This window comes from Hakea prostrata, chromosome 1 (genome assembly GCF_041222555.1).
Source record: "Hakea prostrata isolate BN-2017 chromosome 1, UWA_Hpros_2, whole genome shotgun sequence".
Lineage (NCBI taxonomy): Eukaryota > Viridiplantae > Streptophyta > Magnoliopsida > Proteales > Proteaceae > Hakea > Hakea prostrata.
In genome coordinates, this window is record NC_142600.1 from 8698412 (window position 1) to 8717095 (window position 18684).

General features: G+C 37.5%; 2 protein-coding genes across 3 annotated transcripts; both read right to left on the reverse strand.

The window, feature by feature from the left end:
* Window positions 1-6252: 6252 nt before the first annotated feature.
* Window positions 6253-14883, reverse strand: LOC149027205 (ACT domain-containing protein ACR9-like). 2 transcript variants are annotated; one of them, XM_089160330.1, is made up of 7 exons: window positions 14183-14883; window positions 13793-14011; window positions 13608-13713; window positions 10122-10473; window positions 7361-7645; window positions 7094-7257; window positions 6254-6929 (listed from the first exon to the last, which is right to left on the reverse strand). In XM_089160330.1, the coding sequence occupies exons 1-6, from the start codon at window positions 14334-14336 to the stop codon at window positions 7111-7113; spliced, it is 1263 nt and encodes a 420-aa protein (XP_089016456.1). In that variant the 5' UTR covers window positions 14337-14883; the 3' UTR covers window positions 6254-6929; window positions 7094-7110. The 2 variants fall into 2 exon arrangements, with proteins under 2 accessions (XP_089016447.1, XP_089016456.1); XM_089160321.1 differs by having other exon boundaries at window positions 6253-7257.
* A 414-nt stretch (window positions 14884-15297) lies between these two features.
* Window positions 15298-15834, reverse strand: LOC149027206 (histone H4). The gene has a single exon (XM_089160341.1). The coding sequence runs from the start codon at window positions 15793-15795 to the stop codon at window positions 15484-15486; it is 312 nt and encodes a 103-aa protein (XP_089016467.1). The 5' UTR covers window positions 15796-15834; the 3' UTR covers window positions 15298-15483.
* Window positions 15835-18684: the final 2850 nt, after the last annotated feature.

The window sequence follows — 18684 nt, forward strand, 5'->3', positions numbered from 1 at the left end:
CAAAAAAGCGTGTTTATATGTTTGAGTTCTTTAGTGGACCATAAACTAATGTTGGTTCTTCTTAGTGCAATATATTACGTGTGCGTCGTAAGCAAACTAATACTATTAACCGCTGATAAGTGTATTCAAATTTCAAACGTAAAAAGATCAAAGTATCATTCATATTTTTTAATATATTATATTAATAAATAGTTTTAAAAAGAGATACTTAGTCAGGGTTGAACACCGGATTAGTCAAGGCAAAGCCTTGAAAACCGAGATTGGCAAACCAAAAAAAAAAGAGATACTTAGTCATTAAACATTAATTATATGGTTAAAAAATATATAATATAAAAAAATTTTATAATAACACAATGTATTAAATAATTTGAGGGGCAATTTTGTCTCTCAACATTTAAAATTTGAATATAGACTAATGGTGTTAGTCTAATTAAAATTCACACGTAATATATTGCACTAAAGGGACGCAACATTAGTTTTGTGATCTACTAAAGAGACACATGTAAAAAACTGAAAGAAAAAAAAAATACACTTGGGGTTTGCTTGGAGGTATTTAGCTCATTTCATGAAAGCACCCTTGAGTGAAGGTTTAATGAATTATAAGATTTATTAATGATGTATGATATTCTAATTTAAGAGTATTTAGTGAATTTATCATGACCTCTTTTCAAGATTATAATGTTTCTATAGATAAATAACTCATTGAACATTTATTGGAAAATTTCCTCCAATGAGACTAATCGAATTATTCTTCCAGGTTTACCAAAAAAAAAAAAAACTGGAGGTTATAGCACGAGCCTCTAAAAGTTGGTAAGACGATCTCTTTTGAAAAAATCTCCAAAGGTGCCCAATGAATTATGAGAACAATGACGGATGGAATGTAACGAGATCCAAAGGCAAAGATAATACATGTTGTTATCCTAAGTTAAACCCACAAAACCGAAGTATCGGATTTGGTCTTTGCCTTCATTGTTGTGAGGCCTATAATAATGAAAAACAAACCATTTATGGGGAAGAACTTTAATCCCCTATTAACCCACCATCACTAAAATAAAACCCAACTGCCACGTAACCTTGAATTAAGAGAAGGGAGAGCCAAAGTGGAGTTTCAAGTTACAGTTTTTTATATTCAATCAAGACAATTCCGTACAAGCAAATAGATTGAAGGTACTTTCTTGCTCTATTTATCCTCTTCTCTTTTTCTCCTTTTGCATATGTATTAGGGGTTTTATAGTCTTTTCATTATTGTATGAGATATGGCCAGATGGGTGCCTTCTCAAATTGTATCTGAGGTTATTTAGATCCATTCAATGGTATATATATATATATATATCATACTACTATCATAAAAGCATGGACTCTACCTTTTTCGCAAATCTTTTTCTGTCCTTTTTTGTCCTTATCATTGTTCCTAATACCAATAATGTTGTACTATTTGTTATTTCTTTACTTATTTTTTCAAGGATAATTTAGACATTTTAATGATAAATTATTATTAATTTATCATTAATTTTAATACCCCTCTCTTGATTTCTCTCTCGATTTATCTCTCAACCTCTCTCAATCTCTCTCAAAGTCTGTCGCTCTCTGCATTCCTCTCCCTCTCAAACTCTCTTTGAATCTCTCTCTAAATCGCACCCTCTAAACCGAACCGAACTCTCGTCGATCTCTCTCGAACCCCTCAATCTCTCTCAAAGTCTCTTGATCTCTCATGCCTAATCCCGCCTCGCCTCGAACCTCGCAATCTCTCTCAAAGTCGCTCTCTCTATAGCCCTCTCCCTCTCAAACTCTCTCAGAATCTCTCTCAAAATCTGGATTTTATGTGGTGTGGATTCTTTGAGGTTTTTTATTTCCTTCTCGAAATTGGAGTTTCATCCACCTTATAGTGAAAATGGAGGAGTAGGGAGTAGAAGCTTTATTTATTTATTTTTCCTTGATGGTTGGTTTTTGTCCCGGACGCGCGAAATTTTCAATATATGTTCATTCAGAGCTTGATTTCGTCGTTAATGAATGAACAACGAGATCTTCCTTCTTTTATGGTCGACACCTGAACAATAGTTGAGGTACCCCGGATGAACGGAAGCTTCTTATTTATTGAAGAATTTGCTTCTTTCTTTCTTTTTGGGTTGTCTTATATTTCGCAGCTAATGAACCAAGTGGTCGGCGTAGGTAATGTGGGGAGAGGCAAGTATGATTGAGGCCGAGAGGTTATTATTGGAAGCAGCTCTCAAGGATCCTGCAAATCAGGGATTTGTTCTCCTCTCTAATAGGTTAGTCAGCTAGATCTCTTGAATAAATGCGTATTTTGTTTCTAGCTCTGTGCAAATTTGAACTCTACCCACGGTTGGTACTGTCTATGTTGATGAATTTTCAAAACTGTGATAGTTCGATTGGATTGTCTTGAAATATGAGACGAACTCTATTGTCATTGAGCCTCCAGCTGAACTAAATTGAGAGTTTTTAACCTTTATGATATCTTCTTTGTTGTGAAACACCTTTAGTAATTAGTATTATATTACTAATACTTTTATATACTCTTGTTTTTTCGCAAATTTCTTTCTGTCCTTTTCTATTCTTTTCTCTTTTTTTTTTAAATTCCATTACTTTTTATATATATACACGATTTTCAATCCGTCAGGGAATTCGAAACCTGTAACAACCCCTATCATTCAGGTAGTCTAATCCATCTCAAACTCTATAACCAACTCACAAACAAACGACTCGCAATCAAGAGTTTGGGCGTGGGGGGTCTTCCCAAAACCTAAACCTACTTCTTTCTGTTTATAAGGAAGGAAAGAATCATCGATAACCAGATGAAAGCTTAGAAACTAGAGGAGACACATGAGGAGGAAGAAAGAACAGTCAACCGTTATGATGGAAGAGATCCCGTCAGAACTGTCAACTGATATACTGAAGAAATCCTTTCGAGACTACCGGTGAAGTCCCAGATGCGATTCAGGTGTGTATTTATTTACGGGATACCGGTTTCATTATTAAACACATGTATCGATTAACTGAGAAAAACCCAACCCCAACTCACATCCTCGGAAGTACGTACATTGCAGTTGTATTTACTCCTCAAAAATTGAATCCAACAGCACAACTACACAGATGAAAGGACAATTACACGACAAGGGATGGAAAATCCCACGGGCTCAAATTGATTTCCAAGCTACTCTCATTTTCTGCAAAGATTAGCACCGCTCAGGAACAATTAAATAAACACTTGACAGCAGAATTAGTGCCAGTTATCAAGCTTTCAAATACCGAAAATTAAGTAGTGTATATTTAAAGATCGTATTGTACATCTTTGGAGATAAAAGGAATAGCACGAAGGCAACTTTCATTAAAAAAATTGTAGTGAGGTGGGAATTGAAGAGGTGACCTAGCTTGTCTCTTGGGAGCCAACAACTGAACTATCTGCTGCCGCAGACACCACAATAAATATACACAATTGACTGTTGCACAATTGAATATTACCAGTAAATAGTAAAGTTAAAGAAAGAGAACAAGGCAACATACTTGGAAAATTGAAATTAAAATCCTTGTAAACAAAAACCAATAATGTCATTTCTTTTTTTTTTTTTTTTTTTTTTTTTCTTTTTTTTTTGAAGAAAAAACCCAATAGTGTAAATATAACATTATTCAATTAACAAATAATGAAGCTTCCATTTTTTATGAATCATGCTTCATCTTGGTAAGCCAAACTGATTAAGGCTTTAACAACCTCCAGGAGAACCATAGTAAGGAGCTAGCATTAGAATTAAACCCTCAAATTAGACCTCTGGTCTTTTCAGGGTCTCCTAATGTAGACAGATATAAGTATTTGGCACACTTCTTCATCAAGTGCTACATCAATGGATCAATCTTTGAATCATCGGTGATGGGAAACCACGCAGGGCATTCTTCCAACCGATCAATGGCCGATGTTTCCCAGATAATCAAGCTTTAAGTTCGGATTTCCCTTTCGATCAACTCTCATTTTTACGTGATTTGGTCACCATCGCGACACCTCCGGTATCGCCATTGTTTTTACTTGTTGGGTTGCTTTCCTAGCCTATTTATGAGAAGAAAAAAAAGGCAAACCAGAAAATAAGGAAAGAGAGTTAAGTAATTTCCTTAAGAAATTAAATTATGAAAAAATTGGTTAATTTTGATCTTACCTCAGTATCCCAATTACAACAAATGGTGATGATAGCCAATACCAATGTTTGCATTGCAGTTCTACAAATCATCCCAATCCAAATACCTTGATTTTGTCATTCTCAAACATTAGTAAACAACAACATAAAAGAAGTTTGCCTTTACGCTGTAAAATTCCAAAAAAATAATATTAAACTTATAATTGAGTTCAAACCGCCCCTATCACATCTTCCCTCCCCCAGAGAACCTATGGGCCAGTCACTATAATTGGTTGATAATGACCCAAAAAATAAAATAATAAAAGTTGATAAGGACATAAATAAGCAAACAACTAAATTAAAAATTGCAGAAATGAATATTTGTATAAAACTTTGATGCTAAATGTATTCTAAATCAAAAGAAATTGGCATCATGCAAAACATGGGAAAGAAAAAACATAAAACTAATAAAAACAATAATTGAATCCTATTTATGTCAAAATTGAGATATATTTCTTTAATAATAATCATCTTTATCTCTTTTTGTTTTTAAATTTTTAATACTATTCGACTTATTTCCATATACTTACCCACCTCAAAAGTTTACGATTATTCCCTCACCCCAAAACTTGATTGTTTATTTCAATTGTCTTCTTTCTTAATATAAAAATTTTCTTTCTATTTTTTTGACTCGATATCTTTTCTCTCTCATATGGCCACGTGCATTTGCACGTGTCTTACTTTACTAGTATATATATATATATATATATATATATATATATCACAAAAGGGCTTTAGGATTTCACTTTTCCCATTAGATTATATCCCGTTCTCTTTGTTGGGCATGAGTTTGAGCTTTGGTGCTCTGCTGGAAGTGCTTGTTGCTGCTGCTATATGAGTTGTTCTGAGCATGGTATTAGTAAAGCTATGGAGCTTCTAAGGCGTGGATGAACTACTGGTCTTGGTGGTTTGGGTTTGCCTTGAAGAAGAGGTTGTGTTGTGCATTAAATCAAGTGTGATTGTAATGATTTGGTTAATCTTTCTCTTGGTCCATGTTTAGGAGTTCATGTAGGATAGCATCTAGACCTGTAATCTTCTCTTTGATATTTGATAATGCAAAGCTTAATGAATTGTTTAACTCATTATTGGATGTAGGTCTATATGATGGAATCAAGTAAAAACCCTGTGTGTTTGTTCTTTGTATTCTTTCTTCTATTATTCCGCTGCAAATAAAGTATAAATCTCAACAAATTTCAAAGAAAGGAGATGGATTTCAAATCGGGTTTGCTTTTATACTCGGGTTTTGTGGGTTTTACCCGAGGCAAGAATATGTATTTTATTTTAGTCCTTAAAGTCGGTATAATTTTCAGTGCCATCCATTGAGCGTGTATTTTTACTTAATTGAGTGTGTATTTTTTTCCAGTATAATCTACCAGACAAATTCTCATAAAAATACACACTCAATGGATGGCACTGAGAAATTCCCATGGGCCAAATGGGAATAGATGCTCCGGTGTGATCCGCGTGGATGGAGAGGAAAACCTATTTTTGAAGGAAATGCAAAGATAACAATATAGCAGAACCGTGTTTCTGCGTTTCTGGTAACTGTTATTTCTTTGACGGTAACTATTGGAAGTCTGGATTATGGAGCGCATAAAGCGTTTAAGAGTTAGATTATTATTGTTCCATAGTGTGCCCATGTCCATGTTTTCAAATTTCTAGATTGACCAATTTACCCATTTCATCAACCGATTCTTATCACCAACGTTGACACCAAAGTTTGACTCATTCCTTGATACCGATTCTCAGACCTCATCAACGCCTCGCAGCCTCCCCACTGCCCCCTTGTCACAGCATACCATCTAGGGATGTCAATGGTGCAGCTGAGACTGTTTTTAGCTGAGCTTAACAGTTTCGAGGATTTCGAACCGATTTAGGTTTGGGGCAGTTTAAGTTCTAGATAACTGACGGTTTGTGCCAACGATCTATACTTAGCTTGACTAACAATTTCTACTAATAATGTACAATATGAAAGAAGAAGAAGAAAAAAAAAATTAATTGAGCATCTTACAACGATAAATTTTCATAAAAAAATGAAATGTTATTCTATGTTGTAAAAATTCCACCCACCTTCTAGAAATCAAGAATCCATATATAATAAGTAATAACATACAAACTACAAATTCATTACTCGGTATCCACCAGGTAGTCCTCCTTAAACAAATGGATTATTGTTTTGTAAGAATGTTAATTTTTTTCCCTTCTATAAAATCCATCTCTTTTTTGGAATTAGTATTGAATTTGACATACAAAAGAAATACCTTTGAATTGGATAAATATTCACCTAAGTTAAACAAATTTGTACATTTAATTGGACATTCATACTTCTAATTATCCCTTACAAATAATAGAATTGACTATTATTTAATCTTTGAATTCATCCTTAATTTTTTTAATAGTCAATACCAACTACCTAGTAATAATATAATAATTCAAGTAATATTTATAAACAGGTTATAACGTGTTCAGATTTGGGTTCAGACTAGTGTCGACTCTGCCACCCTCAGCCCAAACACAGCCCATTAAGGTTTGGTTCAGACTATAACAAGCCGATGTGGTTCGATTTTAACGGTTTGGATTGGAAATTGATATCATCCCTACACGACCAAACAGGCCCTGCTTCACCAACCTCCCACGCATTAGTGCTGCTCTCAATCATCGGAAACAGACGGTCATCCCAACCGACCCTCGCAGAATCCTCAACAGAGAGCTTCAGCTCGAAATCTCAAGTAGCGAAATATTACCCACCTGAACAGGGAATCAAAATTCATGCAGGTACACAGACATATAAAGAGCCATCATCCTAATGCTAATTGAACGGATACCGTATAGCTACTACTGTAAGCTTAAAATTTGATTATTTCCAAGAGACCATAGCCAAAGGTAGAGAGATTGAATGTGATGATGCCTACCAATCAAACTACCAAGTTCACCATCCCATTAATGTTCTTCTCACTCTGTCCACAATTTGATTTCTAGCCTGACTGCTTGACAGTTGAAAATCACAGCTTTCATCCAAAAGGAATCTGTAGACTTCCCATTGGCGATCCAGTGTAGAATATCTTCCAATTTCAGCCTATCAACCAGAAAGATAAAGAATGCTTTCTTTAATTCCCAAAGTCGGGGGACACAAGAAGCCTAGAAAATACACAAAGGCTCAAAAGTAGAGAATATCTTACCGAGAAAATGCAGATACCCAGCATTTTCAGTGCAAGGGTAACATCGTAGAAAACACGAGGTCTTCCCTCACCTGATAATTCAACTGGGTTAGCAACCAAAAGTTCAGTATCTGGTCCACGGTTGGCTATAATCACCCGCAATGGATGAAGCATCTCCATCTTCAAACGGGAACGCAGAGCATCCTGCTTGTCCACATCAACAATCTTTTTTTCATCTGTCTGCTGGATAAATAGGTCTACATCCCGGTATCCTTTGGTACTCGATGAGTATCGTCCATACACAATCTAAATGAGAGACAGGAAAAAGTACATCAGAAAATGCAAAGCACCTCTTGAAGTTGTGAAGATGGAGTGGTATGGTTAATACAATGGTCAACTTGAAGAGGAAATAATAACAGACCAACACTCCCTGACTAATAAACAAAAGAGAAACAGAAAAATCAGCACCAAGGTTTAAAATACTGGAAACAACACTGGATCCATCCCCACCAAGCCGAATTAGATCAGACAGGATCAGCTGTTCCTGCTATTGACCTGATACTTAACGTCTTCCACCCTCACTCACAGAAAAATTGAGATTCTACATAGAGAGACTATCAGGCTGGTCTCTAACCATGCAGATAAACATCAATGAGTTTGCACAATCCAACCCTGATTTTGAAAACCATGAGCAGTACAACATCAAAGACAGGAAATGCAAGACCGATCAGAGACGTATCCACCCACCCATGTTTTCCTAGCAAACCAATCCATGATGCTCTTCCAAGCAGTTAAAGAACAATTTCATAATCCCCAGATAATTTTACACACGCAGCACTCTTCAGCTCTGTTTAATTTTCACATTTTGAGTATAAAACTCCCAGAGATTACCGCTAACTTGGCATTACCCATAATATACACCCGGATTTGAAAAATGAAAAAATAAAGCTAGGAGCCAAACCAGGATATTTTAACAAAAGGTGAATCAGTTATAGTGTTCTATGGCCAAGGCAAGGTGATGGTTAAGTTATATGCAATGTAAGGAGGATAACAAAGGTGAATCAGTTATAGTGTTCTATGGCCAAGGCAAGGTGATGGTTAAGTTATATGCAATGTAAGGAGGATAGGTGTAATAATTTGCATAAGGAAACCAAGAGAACAATGGAAAATAAATAAATAAATAAAAAACCAAGAGAATCAAGGGAATTAGGATAACGGGTTATGGGGTTACACGTACTGATTAACATTGAATTCATAAGAAAATTTGAATAAAATACTTATAGTTTTTCTGAAGGAATCAATAAAATACATTATATTAGTGGAGTATGAAAGTTTAAGACTGTTAGCAGAAAAATAATTACAATAGCTTAAATTGAATTACTAAGTGGACCAGCTCCATTTAAGAACAAGAACACCATAAAACTGAATCGTAAAGCATCAAGTCCTGTATGCAACCCAATTATCCATATTAAAGGCACCTAAAAGTGCCATATAACATAGAAAACCAATGAGTTCAACGGCTAAACATGAATATAACCCAACCATACTTGTTCCCAAGCAAAGAAGCCCAGTTTGGAGATAAATATGCATTGTTACCCCATCTGCAGTATGCATGTCAAACTAAAGGCAGTGGAGCACCCAAAGATAGGTCCAATGAATAAGAATGGAGGGAGCAAATCCATAGGCACACCACAGTTTAACAGCATCAACCAACGAGTATACTACTGTCCCTAAGTCCCACTAACACAAAACTGAATTTGTCAGGCTGACAAAAATGGGTCAGATACGAGTTCTAAATCACAATGATCTCAGTTTCACGCAACCCAGCTTGTGAACTCTCTGAGACAGTGAAGCAACAGGCTTGGTTGGCACAGAACCTGAAAACAAGACAATATAAAAGGCAACATGGATACTCTGAAATTTTAAGACCCTTCAGTTCACTGATTTAAGGTGCCCAATCTGCATCCTTAACCATAACCAAGCTAATTTACCTCAGGGATAACTACTAGGGGTATTCACAAGCTTGTTCCACTGCTTCAGGAAAGTGAACTTATATCACCTAATGCAACACCAAACACACATCCAAACTTCATTCTCCATCAAGCCTGCTCAACCCCTTGAACTTGAACCAACTACAATTTTGTAACATGCTCAGAAATTATTGGTATATAGCTATCAGGTAGTTCTTATTCAGTTCATCCATATGGCTAATGTTTTATCATGTTATGGATTCCAAATAATGCCAAATGTTATTTTGAGAGTTGCATATTATGTACCACAAAAACATCATCAATACCAACACCACTACAATAACAAAAAGGTAAAAAGAAAAAAGAAACACAAAGGAACTAACATGAACAGGATCCATTGGTTTTGGGATTGAAAAAGTCAAAACCTAGAAATCTGGAGGCAACCATGTTGATTTGTATTATAAGTACAGATCAGAAAGGGGAAGAAGAAGTGTCCAATCAAGCTGCTGGGAGAAAGAAGCAAAATAAAACCAGTTGAATAACACACAACAACAAATTTAGGAAAGAAATAGCTCCAGCATTGTTGGTTCGGCAAATATTGTAAAAACAACAACCCAGATCACTAGTTCGACTAACAAATGCAAACCAGACAAAGGAATAAACAGTTGGTGGGCAGTGACAAACTCCCTTTGCATTGCACATCCTACAAAAACCTAATTGTGGCAACACTCCGTATCGAAAGAAGCTTAACATGAAACCTATAAAGTAACAGAAAAATAAAGTAAGAATCGAATGGATCACACCATTAGTACCTGAATATTATAGTCTTTCAAAGACCTCATTATGTCATAGAGAAGACCTTTTTGATCTACACAATGTATCTGAAGCAGCGTATGAGCAGGGCTTAACGAATTGTCTATCACAACACTAGCCGTTTTCAGTTTCGTCAAATCTGGACTGAGAGCTTGAGAACGGGTTTTCATGTTTGATAATTCACTACTGAATAGCTCCTCAGCAACCTCAGGCGGAAGAAAAGATACTGCCAGCTGAGTTTGATATTCAGGCCCTGCCAACTGAAGGTCACATATGATATATGATTCTCCCAAAACAGCATGCAGCTCCTTACATGTGTCATCCCTCCTCTGTTTTGTGTGTAGAAGGTTCCTGAAATAATAATGCTGAAAATTAAGATAATAAATAAAAATAGGAATCTTCTCAGGTTACATTATTAATACTATAAAAAGGGGAAAAAATGATTAATTTTTTTTTGGATGAGTAAAAAATTCATTAACCAAATGGAGAGAAGGGGGGACAAGAAAGAACAACAAGAAGGCAAAGGGTAGAGCCCTACCAAAGCTAACAAGGCCTAAAGCAAATGCAAAACCAATACAAGGGACTAGGCACTAACTGCCGAGACATAGAGCTAGGGAGACTCAAGGAGCAAAACAAGTTTTTTTCTATTTTTCTTCTTCTTCTTCCTAGAAGATTTGAGCTCAACAATGAAGTTCTCATCATGGTGGTGGCACCCCCTAGTAGAATGGTTACTTCGTCTACACCCCCAAAGCAGAGGAGAGGGGGTCTCCAAGTCGAAAAAACCCTGATTACTGCCCACAAAAACCAAAATAGGATCAAGAATAGGCTGCTTAGCTGCAAACAAAGGAGAGGATATGAGGGATGGGTAGGAAGGGGGAAATAAGATTGGGTCAGGCCCAAAAGAGAAGGGGGGGAGATGGGCTGGGCCTGGGATGGAAGTGGGTGAGCGAAAGGGAAGGGGAAGAGGGGCAAGTGGGCTGGGCCCGAGATGGACGGAGCAATGGGCAAGCTGGGCCCAGTAGGGGAGGTGGAAGGACAGGAGGAGGTTGGCTAAAGCCCAAGGGAAGAATAGGAAGCTGGGCTAGGCCCAGCGGGGAGGGAGAATAGGCGGGAGAAATACACGTGAGTGAGAGGGCTCACGTGAACCAGAGGATAAGAGAAGGGAGGGAGAGAAGTTGCAGGCAACTACAACAAAATCAGAGGAGAGGAGAAATTTAATGGGAGGTGCAGAGGAAGGCTAGTAGGCGAAGGGTCAAAGAAAGGTGAGATTAAAGAGGGAAGAGGGTCAAAAAAGGGCAGGCTAGAGAAGGAGACGGCGAGCATGGGAGCTAGAGGCAGAAGGGGAGCAGTAACAGGGATGGAATCAATAGGCAGTATAGAGGGAAAGGGGAGCCATAGGGATCAGAGGGGGTGGGGGCCAGAAAGGGAATGTCACAAAGATAGACATGGCAGCATCAACAAGGAGCGCAGGAGATTGGGAGGGACCACCATCAGGCAGGGCCGCATCACTGCCAGAAGCCAAAGCAAAGATCTTATTTGGTTAGCCATGATTTAACCTGCTGACACAACAGGGGACTTTTCAGATCTAGGAGAACTGTCGCCGGTGAGTAGTGCACAAAAATCTATAACATAGGGCCAAATCTAATCGAGGAGAAACATTAGGCATGGGCAAACAATCCTTCTCACAAGAAGGATGGCTAAATTCTTTACACCTTAAGCAGTGAAGGGGATTCTTGACAAGGCAGATTTCATGCTTGAAGATGCCTCCAGATTCTTCATGGACAAGAATCTAGGAAGGCAAGAGGGCATTCCCATAGATGCCAATGCAGAGCCGAGCATAGGATCGTCAATCCTTCATCATGGTTCGAGCATCCATGAAGAGGGGTTACCCAAGGTGGAACCAGTGATGCTAAGACCTTCACACCAAAAATGCAAGGGGAGCCAAGGAAAGGAGACCCATAAAAGTAACAAGGAGTGATCTACACAGGAGAGCTGAGGAGTGCAATCTCACTGTCAAAGGAATAAGGGCCTCTTTTGTACCCTGGCTCTCCCTCAAGGGTCTTGCGAAGGTCTTCAACATCAAAGAACTTGAAGTGAAAGAAGCCATGGTCTAAAAGGAAGGTCTCCATGGTTGTAGTGGGCATCCCCATTGCTTCATCAAGGAGACTTTCACTAAATAGAGAGGTGGTCGATAGCCAAGAAAATGCCCAACAAGGCACCACCTCCAGCGAGCTGCTTCTTCATCAAGGATGGCTTCAGGGCAGAATGCAATGACTTGTCCGTCCACAATAGAGGGGGGGGAGGGGATGAGCGATAAGGGGAATCTAGTTCTAGGAGGTTAATGAGTAGGAGAGAAGAGAGATGTCCATGGAGGGGTAGGAAGGGAGTAGGGTGGGACAACAATGATCGGAGGGGTTGGGTTCGCTGGAAACTGGAGAGGAGGGTCAATTGGAAAAACATCCCCGGGACTCAGAAAGTTACACACCTCTTCTCTTTACTCTCATGAGTCCATCCATTGGATCTCCAAAGAAATGATTAATTTATATGATAGAGAACTTAGACGACAATAAAAATTTCTTCCAATTTGGTTTATTGCCCCCCCCCCCTCTTGAACTTGTTACCTATTTAACTCTCATGCTAAAAGGTTTCCAAACACACCTTGTCCCTCATTCTTCATTTCCATCACTAAAAGAATTCTCATGCCAAAAAAGGCATCTAGAAGATGAATGGAAGGAAACAAATATGAAGGGATTTTTTTTTTTTGGGGGTTGGGGGGGGGGGGAGAGAGAGAGAGAGAGAGAGAAAGAAGAGACAAGAAAGGAAAAGTAGCCTTAACAGCTTTGAAGAGAAACCAAAGTAACATCTAAACTCAACTCGTTATTACACCAAACAGCATCCATAACTACATATTACGCTACACAATCATGTTATCCCATCACATTATCAAGATGCTTATCTCAAATTAAAGCATGACTTCTCAAAGATTAATCTCCTACCAATTCCACCTCCCCTTCAGCCTGAGCCCTACACACAATAATTATTATCTTGGAGTACAATGACAAAATAATAGTGCTCTTTCTCCATCCTCAAGGCTCTCTAAAATTTCTCCAGTTCCTGATTTTGATTCCTAATTCACCATTTATCCATTTTAAACCACCATAATTACATTCATTGCACAAAAAATCTTGTGTCCTACTCCATAAGTTAAGCTGAATAACAAGATACTTATAAAGAAAACAAGTCCAAGTAAATAATTTGGAGACAATGGAGGACAGATCCAAAGGAAAATTCACCTCCACGTCTTTTTCCTAAGGTCAAAGTGAAAACTATGTCCTTGCACAAAATCACAAACACCCCGGAAAACTAAAAAAAAAAACATCCTATGTCAACCAGAAAAACACAGCCAAAAATAGGCAGATTTGTTTTCAATTGTTCCCTACCATTCAAAGTATGTAAAGCCGTAAAAAGAGAGCCGAAAGCCTCACATATTATCTGTTATGAAGAAGAGGTCCACGACGTTGCCATCAGGGGTTGTCATTACTTTTACTCTCTGAATGGAAAGCTCAAGATCGCTAAGGACAGAAGTGACATCTGTGACAGATCAACGAGAGTATTAGCACCGTATATGGTCCTCAATCTGAGAAAAGGATAGTCACGGCGATTCTCTTACCGTGTAGCAAACCCTTCCGGTCAAGACCACAGTATTTCAAAAGGTATGTCGGAGAAGTTTTAGAGGAACTCGCGGGTTGAATGAAGTGAAACGTATATGCACAAGAAGGGCATACAGAGAGAAGTTGATTCTTCAAACTTTTCCATCTCACCATGATCGAGTCAGGATGAGGAACCACCCATAAGACGATGTAACACCAAATCCCATCACTTGAGACATCTGCAAACAGGCGATTGTTATAGAAACTATAAAAACAAAAGAAAATCGGATGCTCTGAAACCTTAAAAATGTAAATTGAGAATCAGGAAACAGAAACCAAATTGAAATCCCTAAAGCAAAACAGCGACAAAAACAATTGTCAAAAAAATCGTGAAATGTCAGAATGCGTACCCCCCTTGGTAATGCAAAGGCCGAATTCGAGAATGATTCTGCAGAGATCGCAACCCAATCCAGTTCTTCCGGGGCAATTCACAGTTATCACGGTGGGTTCACCTACCTTCTTCCCCTTCTGAATCAAGACGACATCCTCACTGGGCATACCCATAAAAGAAATTCAATGGAACACCACCAGTATATCAAATTCTGAAATAACGAGAACCCCAATCGAAATTCAGATTCGTTTCCGCTCAACCGAGATGCTAGTATATCAATAGTTCAAAACTGATATAGCAAGAACGTCAGCCAAAATTAAGAATCGGTTCCGCTCAATTGTAGTTCTGTCTCTCCTGTGCTCTGCTACAATCTAAGAAAAATGGCATCTTGTGGTTGTCATTTTTTGAAATGTCGTTCTGGAACGGGTGGGTGACCCTGACAGGTAGCAAAATCTGAACAAAAATCAATAGTTTCGGATTGGCTAATTTTAGATCAACAAAGTTTAAAGGAGATTTATGCATCACTGCAGACAAAACAAATGCAATAATTTTGTATGAATCACAAAACAGATGAGTAACAGACGCCAGTCACGCCATTAAACTAATAAGTAAAGCATGTCGGCATCCAATCTTCACTATTTTATTAATGGCCGCCATTACATGCCAAAAAATAAATTATTTGCCGCCACTCTCTCTCCTGAAGAAAACTCCCCAACCGTCCGATCGTCACAGCAAAAACTAAAGATCTCAGGAGAATCTCTAAGCGATAAGAATTGACAGATCTCCATGAGCTGTGATTAATAGGCATGAAAGGTGCAGCGGCAGATGGTTGTTGTTGCAAATGATTAATCGTATCACTGAGAGGGCTAGGTCTCCTTCTTGACTTGGCATCCCAAGAGTCACATATCGTTGACTGCAGTTCAGTTAGAAGCAACTTGAAAGGGAGGGAGAGTATCCATAAACAACTCAAGATATTTTAGGGAAATTTCCGTAGCATATTTAAGGCTCAATTCAAGGAGTCCTTACCGATTGCGACTGATTCGTGTTTGATTTATAAGATTATAAATTGATTCGCAGTCAACATTTACTGAATTCGGTGAAACGGATCGAGAATTGGTTCTGAATCTGAAAATTCACATTCTAGGGTTTTCAACCAAAGTATCGATTTTCAAATAATGAAAACGTAAACGTATGCTCGATCTAACAACTGAACTAATTATAACAAAATTCAGGATCAAACACAATTGAAATGTACAGTGAACAATGATTTCAGGGGAACAAAAAGAGGAAAAATGCAGCAGAAAGACCCAAAGAAACGTCTTAACCGCCGAATCCATAAAGTGTCCTCCCCTGTCTCTTCAGTGCATAGACAACATCCATTGCCGTCACAGTCTTCCTCCTTGCGTGCTCTGTATAAGTCACGGCATCGCGAATTACATTTTCCAGAAAGATCTTGAGAACACCTCTTGTCTCTTCATAGATAAGACCACTGATCCTCTTAACTCCACCTCTCCTAGCAAGACGACGAATCGCAGGCTTCGTGATGCCCTGAATGTTATCTCGCAACACCTTCCTATGACGCTTTGCTCCTCCCTTGCCTAAACCCTTACCGCCCTTACCACGACCAGACATCTTCGAATGCTTTTTTCAGACCCAAACCCTAGTTTAGCTTCTGAGCGTTGGTGAATAAAATGGTAGTTTAATAAGAATAATATATAGAGTTTTTGAATTCTATTCTTCTGGCGCCATCTGCCGATGTTCGGGGTTTAAAGTTTCAATCTACGGTTGAAATATTCAATCCGCGTCTTACAATTTGGTTGGTTGTGGACCGTCGATCATACATGAATCGGCGGTAGAGAACTTTTACTGGAAGTGGATTCGGATTGAGAGTTAATGCATAATGCCTATTTTGTCCTTCCATTAGAATGGGGAAGATGTGGTGAAGACAGACCAGCACCTTCAACCATCTTGATTTCCTGATTAAACTACAACACTTCCACATGCACGTAGATATTTATTCTAGATTCGACTTTCATAGGATATTATTTAATTTAAGAGTTTTTTACATCAGCCTCCTCCATTTTCAATTGAAAACTCGACACACCCTTCAAAAGTGAAACTTTACAAAACCCCATCCACATTTAACACCTTCAAATTTGCATTTACAACTTTATCTTTATTTTATAAATTTATTTGAAATCCTAAATAATATGTAAGCATTTTTTTTACATAAACTCCTTCATTTCCATGGAAAACATTACACTATCTCCTCCAAAATTAAGACCTTATAAGATACCTTCACACTTCACACCATTAGTGAAGGTACGCAACAAACTGATATTAAAGTCAAATTAATTTGTTTATATAATCACATTGGTCATAGAGTAATAAAACGATCATGCAATAGTTTTTTTAATTTGAAAAAAGTTTTGGTCTTATAATTTGGGGTACTATGGTGACATCAAAATATTGTTTAAGATTCTAAAATGAATATAAAAAAATAAATTTAAGTTGAATTTATTAAGTGTGGGTGAAAAAGTAAAATCATACCATAGTTAAAAAAACAAAACCGATTGTGTGAAGTGTAGAGGGAGCTTTGTAAGATTTTGATTTTGGGAAGGTATTGAGTGTTTCCAATTGAAATGGAGGGGGCTCGTATAATTTTTTTTTAGGATTTTAAATAAATTTACTCAAATGTGAGTAAAATTGTTAAAATTAGCAAAAACCTAATGGTATCAAATATGAAGAGGGCTTTGTTAAATTTCAATTTTGAAGAGAGTGCACTGAGTTTTCAATAGAAATGGAGGAAGTTCATGTAAAAAATTCTTAATTTATTTTGTAGAAGTAACAAAAGTAAAAATTAAGTAATCTTAATTTAAGAGACGTTAGTGTTGACAAGGATATTGTGCTCTCTTTTTTTTCTTTTTTTTTGACAAATTTAAGACATATGTTACCGTCCGATGAACCATCTCACTAGGTATCATCATATAAATCAATAAAATTGTATGATTTGAAAGAAACTTGAACATATTGAAAAATGATTTTAAGGAAAAATTTATTAAGAAGCTATTACATCTTTAAGAAACTATTATAGCTTCAAACCGAAATTTCTAGAAAGCGCAAGTCATAATGATTTCTTAAGCCTCGAAATTTCAGCTTTAAGCTGTAATAGCTGCGGATTTCTAGGACGACCTCCCTTCGTCGATTCGCATTTCCATACACAACTAGCTTCAGCAACACTATCTGATACCATTGTCGGGTATATGCCCATAAAAATGGCTACAACTCTCCAGTAGAAGTAGAAGCGACCTAAATTTAATATGATAAAATCAAAACATATATTATTCAAAATTTTTCTTTAATATTTGATCCAACTCTGAAAAATGTCACCTGAAAGATGTATCCAAGACACCTTGTCTTTAATTATTGATTTTCTTCAACAGAAATTTTCAAAAATATTCACAAAAATTACAAGGTTATGCAGAACAACAAATTTTTTTTTTTTTTCCAACTATAAATTTTTTTGTTATCGTCATTCAATTCTTGGGAAATTTCTTCATGTCCTTCATCCACTTCAACACTGAATACCGCTTTATTTTTATTGGGATCTTCTTCCCGAGCACCTCTCTTCTTCTTCTTCCTCAAACGGAAGGCAGAAAGATCCTTGTCGCACTGCACATTAGCAGAAAATAACTTTTTTCAAATCTCGATCTTTCGTAGAATAAAAGAAAAAAATAGCTTTTTTAAAATCTTGAGAAAAAATGGAAGGGAAAGACTGTAAGAATAACCCACCTCCAGAGTATCCTGATTTCGATTTCGTCTAGAGCCCACTCACTAGTTCTCTTATCGTCCCGTGCGAAGTAGAATGTCTTACGAGTACCCATTACTTTACCAGGTAAATCAATTTGTCGGGGTTTACCAGAGAGCTTCCATGTCGATTTGCCGATTCAGCTGTTCTCCGAACCACCCGACCATTGTGTCTCCCCTAGACCGAAAAGAAATGAAATACATTTGAAGGGGTAGAATACGAAGTGGAGGAATGATCTTATTTAAGCAGAAAGAAAGAAAGTTTAGAATGAAAAAATTGAATATAGAAACTATAGAAAAAAGGGAAATATATCGAAACTTATTGGCGGCGATCTCTTCAGGATTGATTTCGTTCCGATTGATGTCTCCTATGAGTCCTATCATTCCAATAGACTCGTTCAAATTGATGTCTCCAGAGAGCCTGAATTGCGTATCCAAGATCTTGTGATCCATGACGACTCGTAGAAAGCGCAAGTCAGAATGATTTATTAAGCCTCGAAATTTCAGCTTGAAGCTGTAATAGCTGCGGATATTTAGGAGGACCTCCCTTTGTCATGGATCACAAGATCCTGGATACGCAATTTAGGCTCTCTCAAGCTCGCTTTTACTGGGGAGTCGGAGCCTTTTTATGGGCATATACCCGATAGTGGTATCAGATAGTGTTGTTGAAACTAGTGGCGCATGGAAATTCAGATCGAGGAAGGGAGGTCCTTC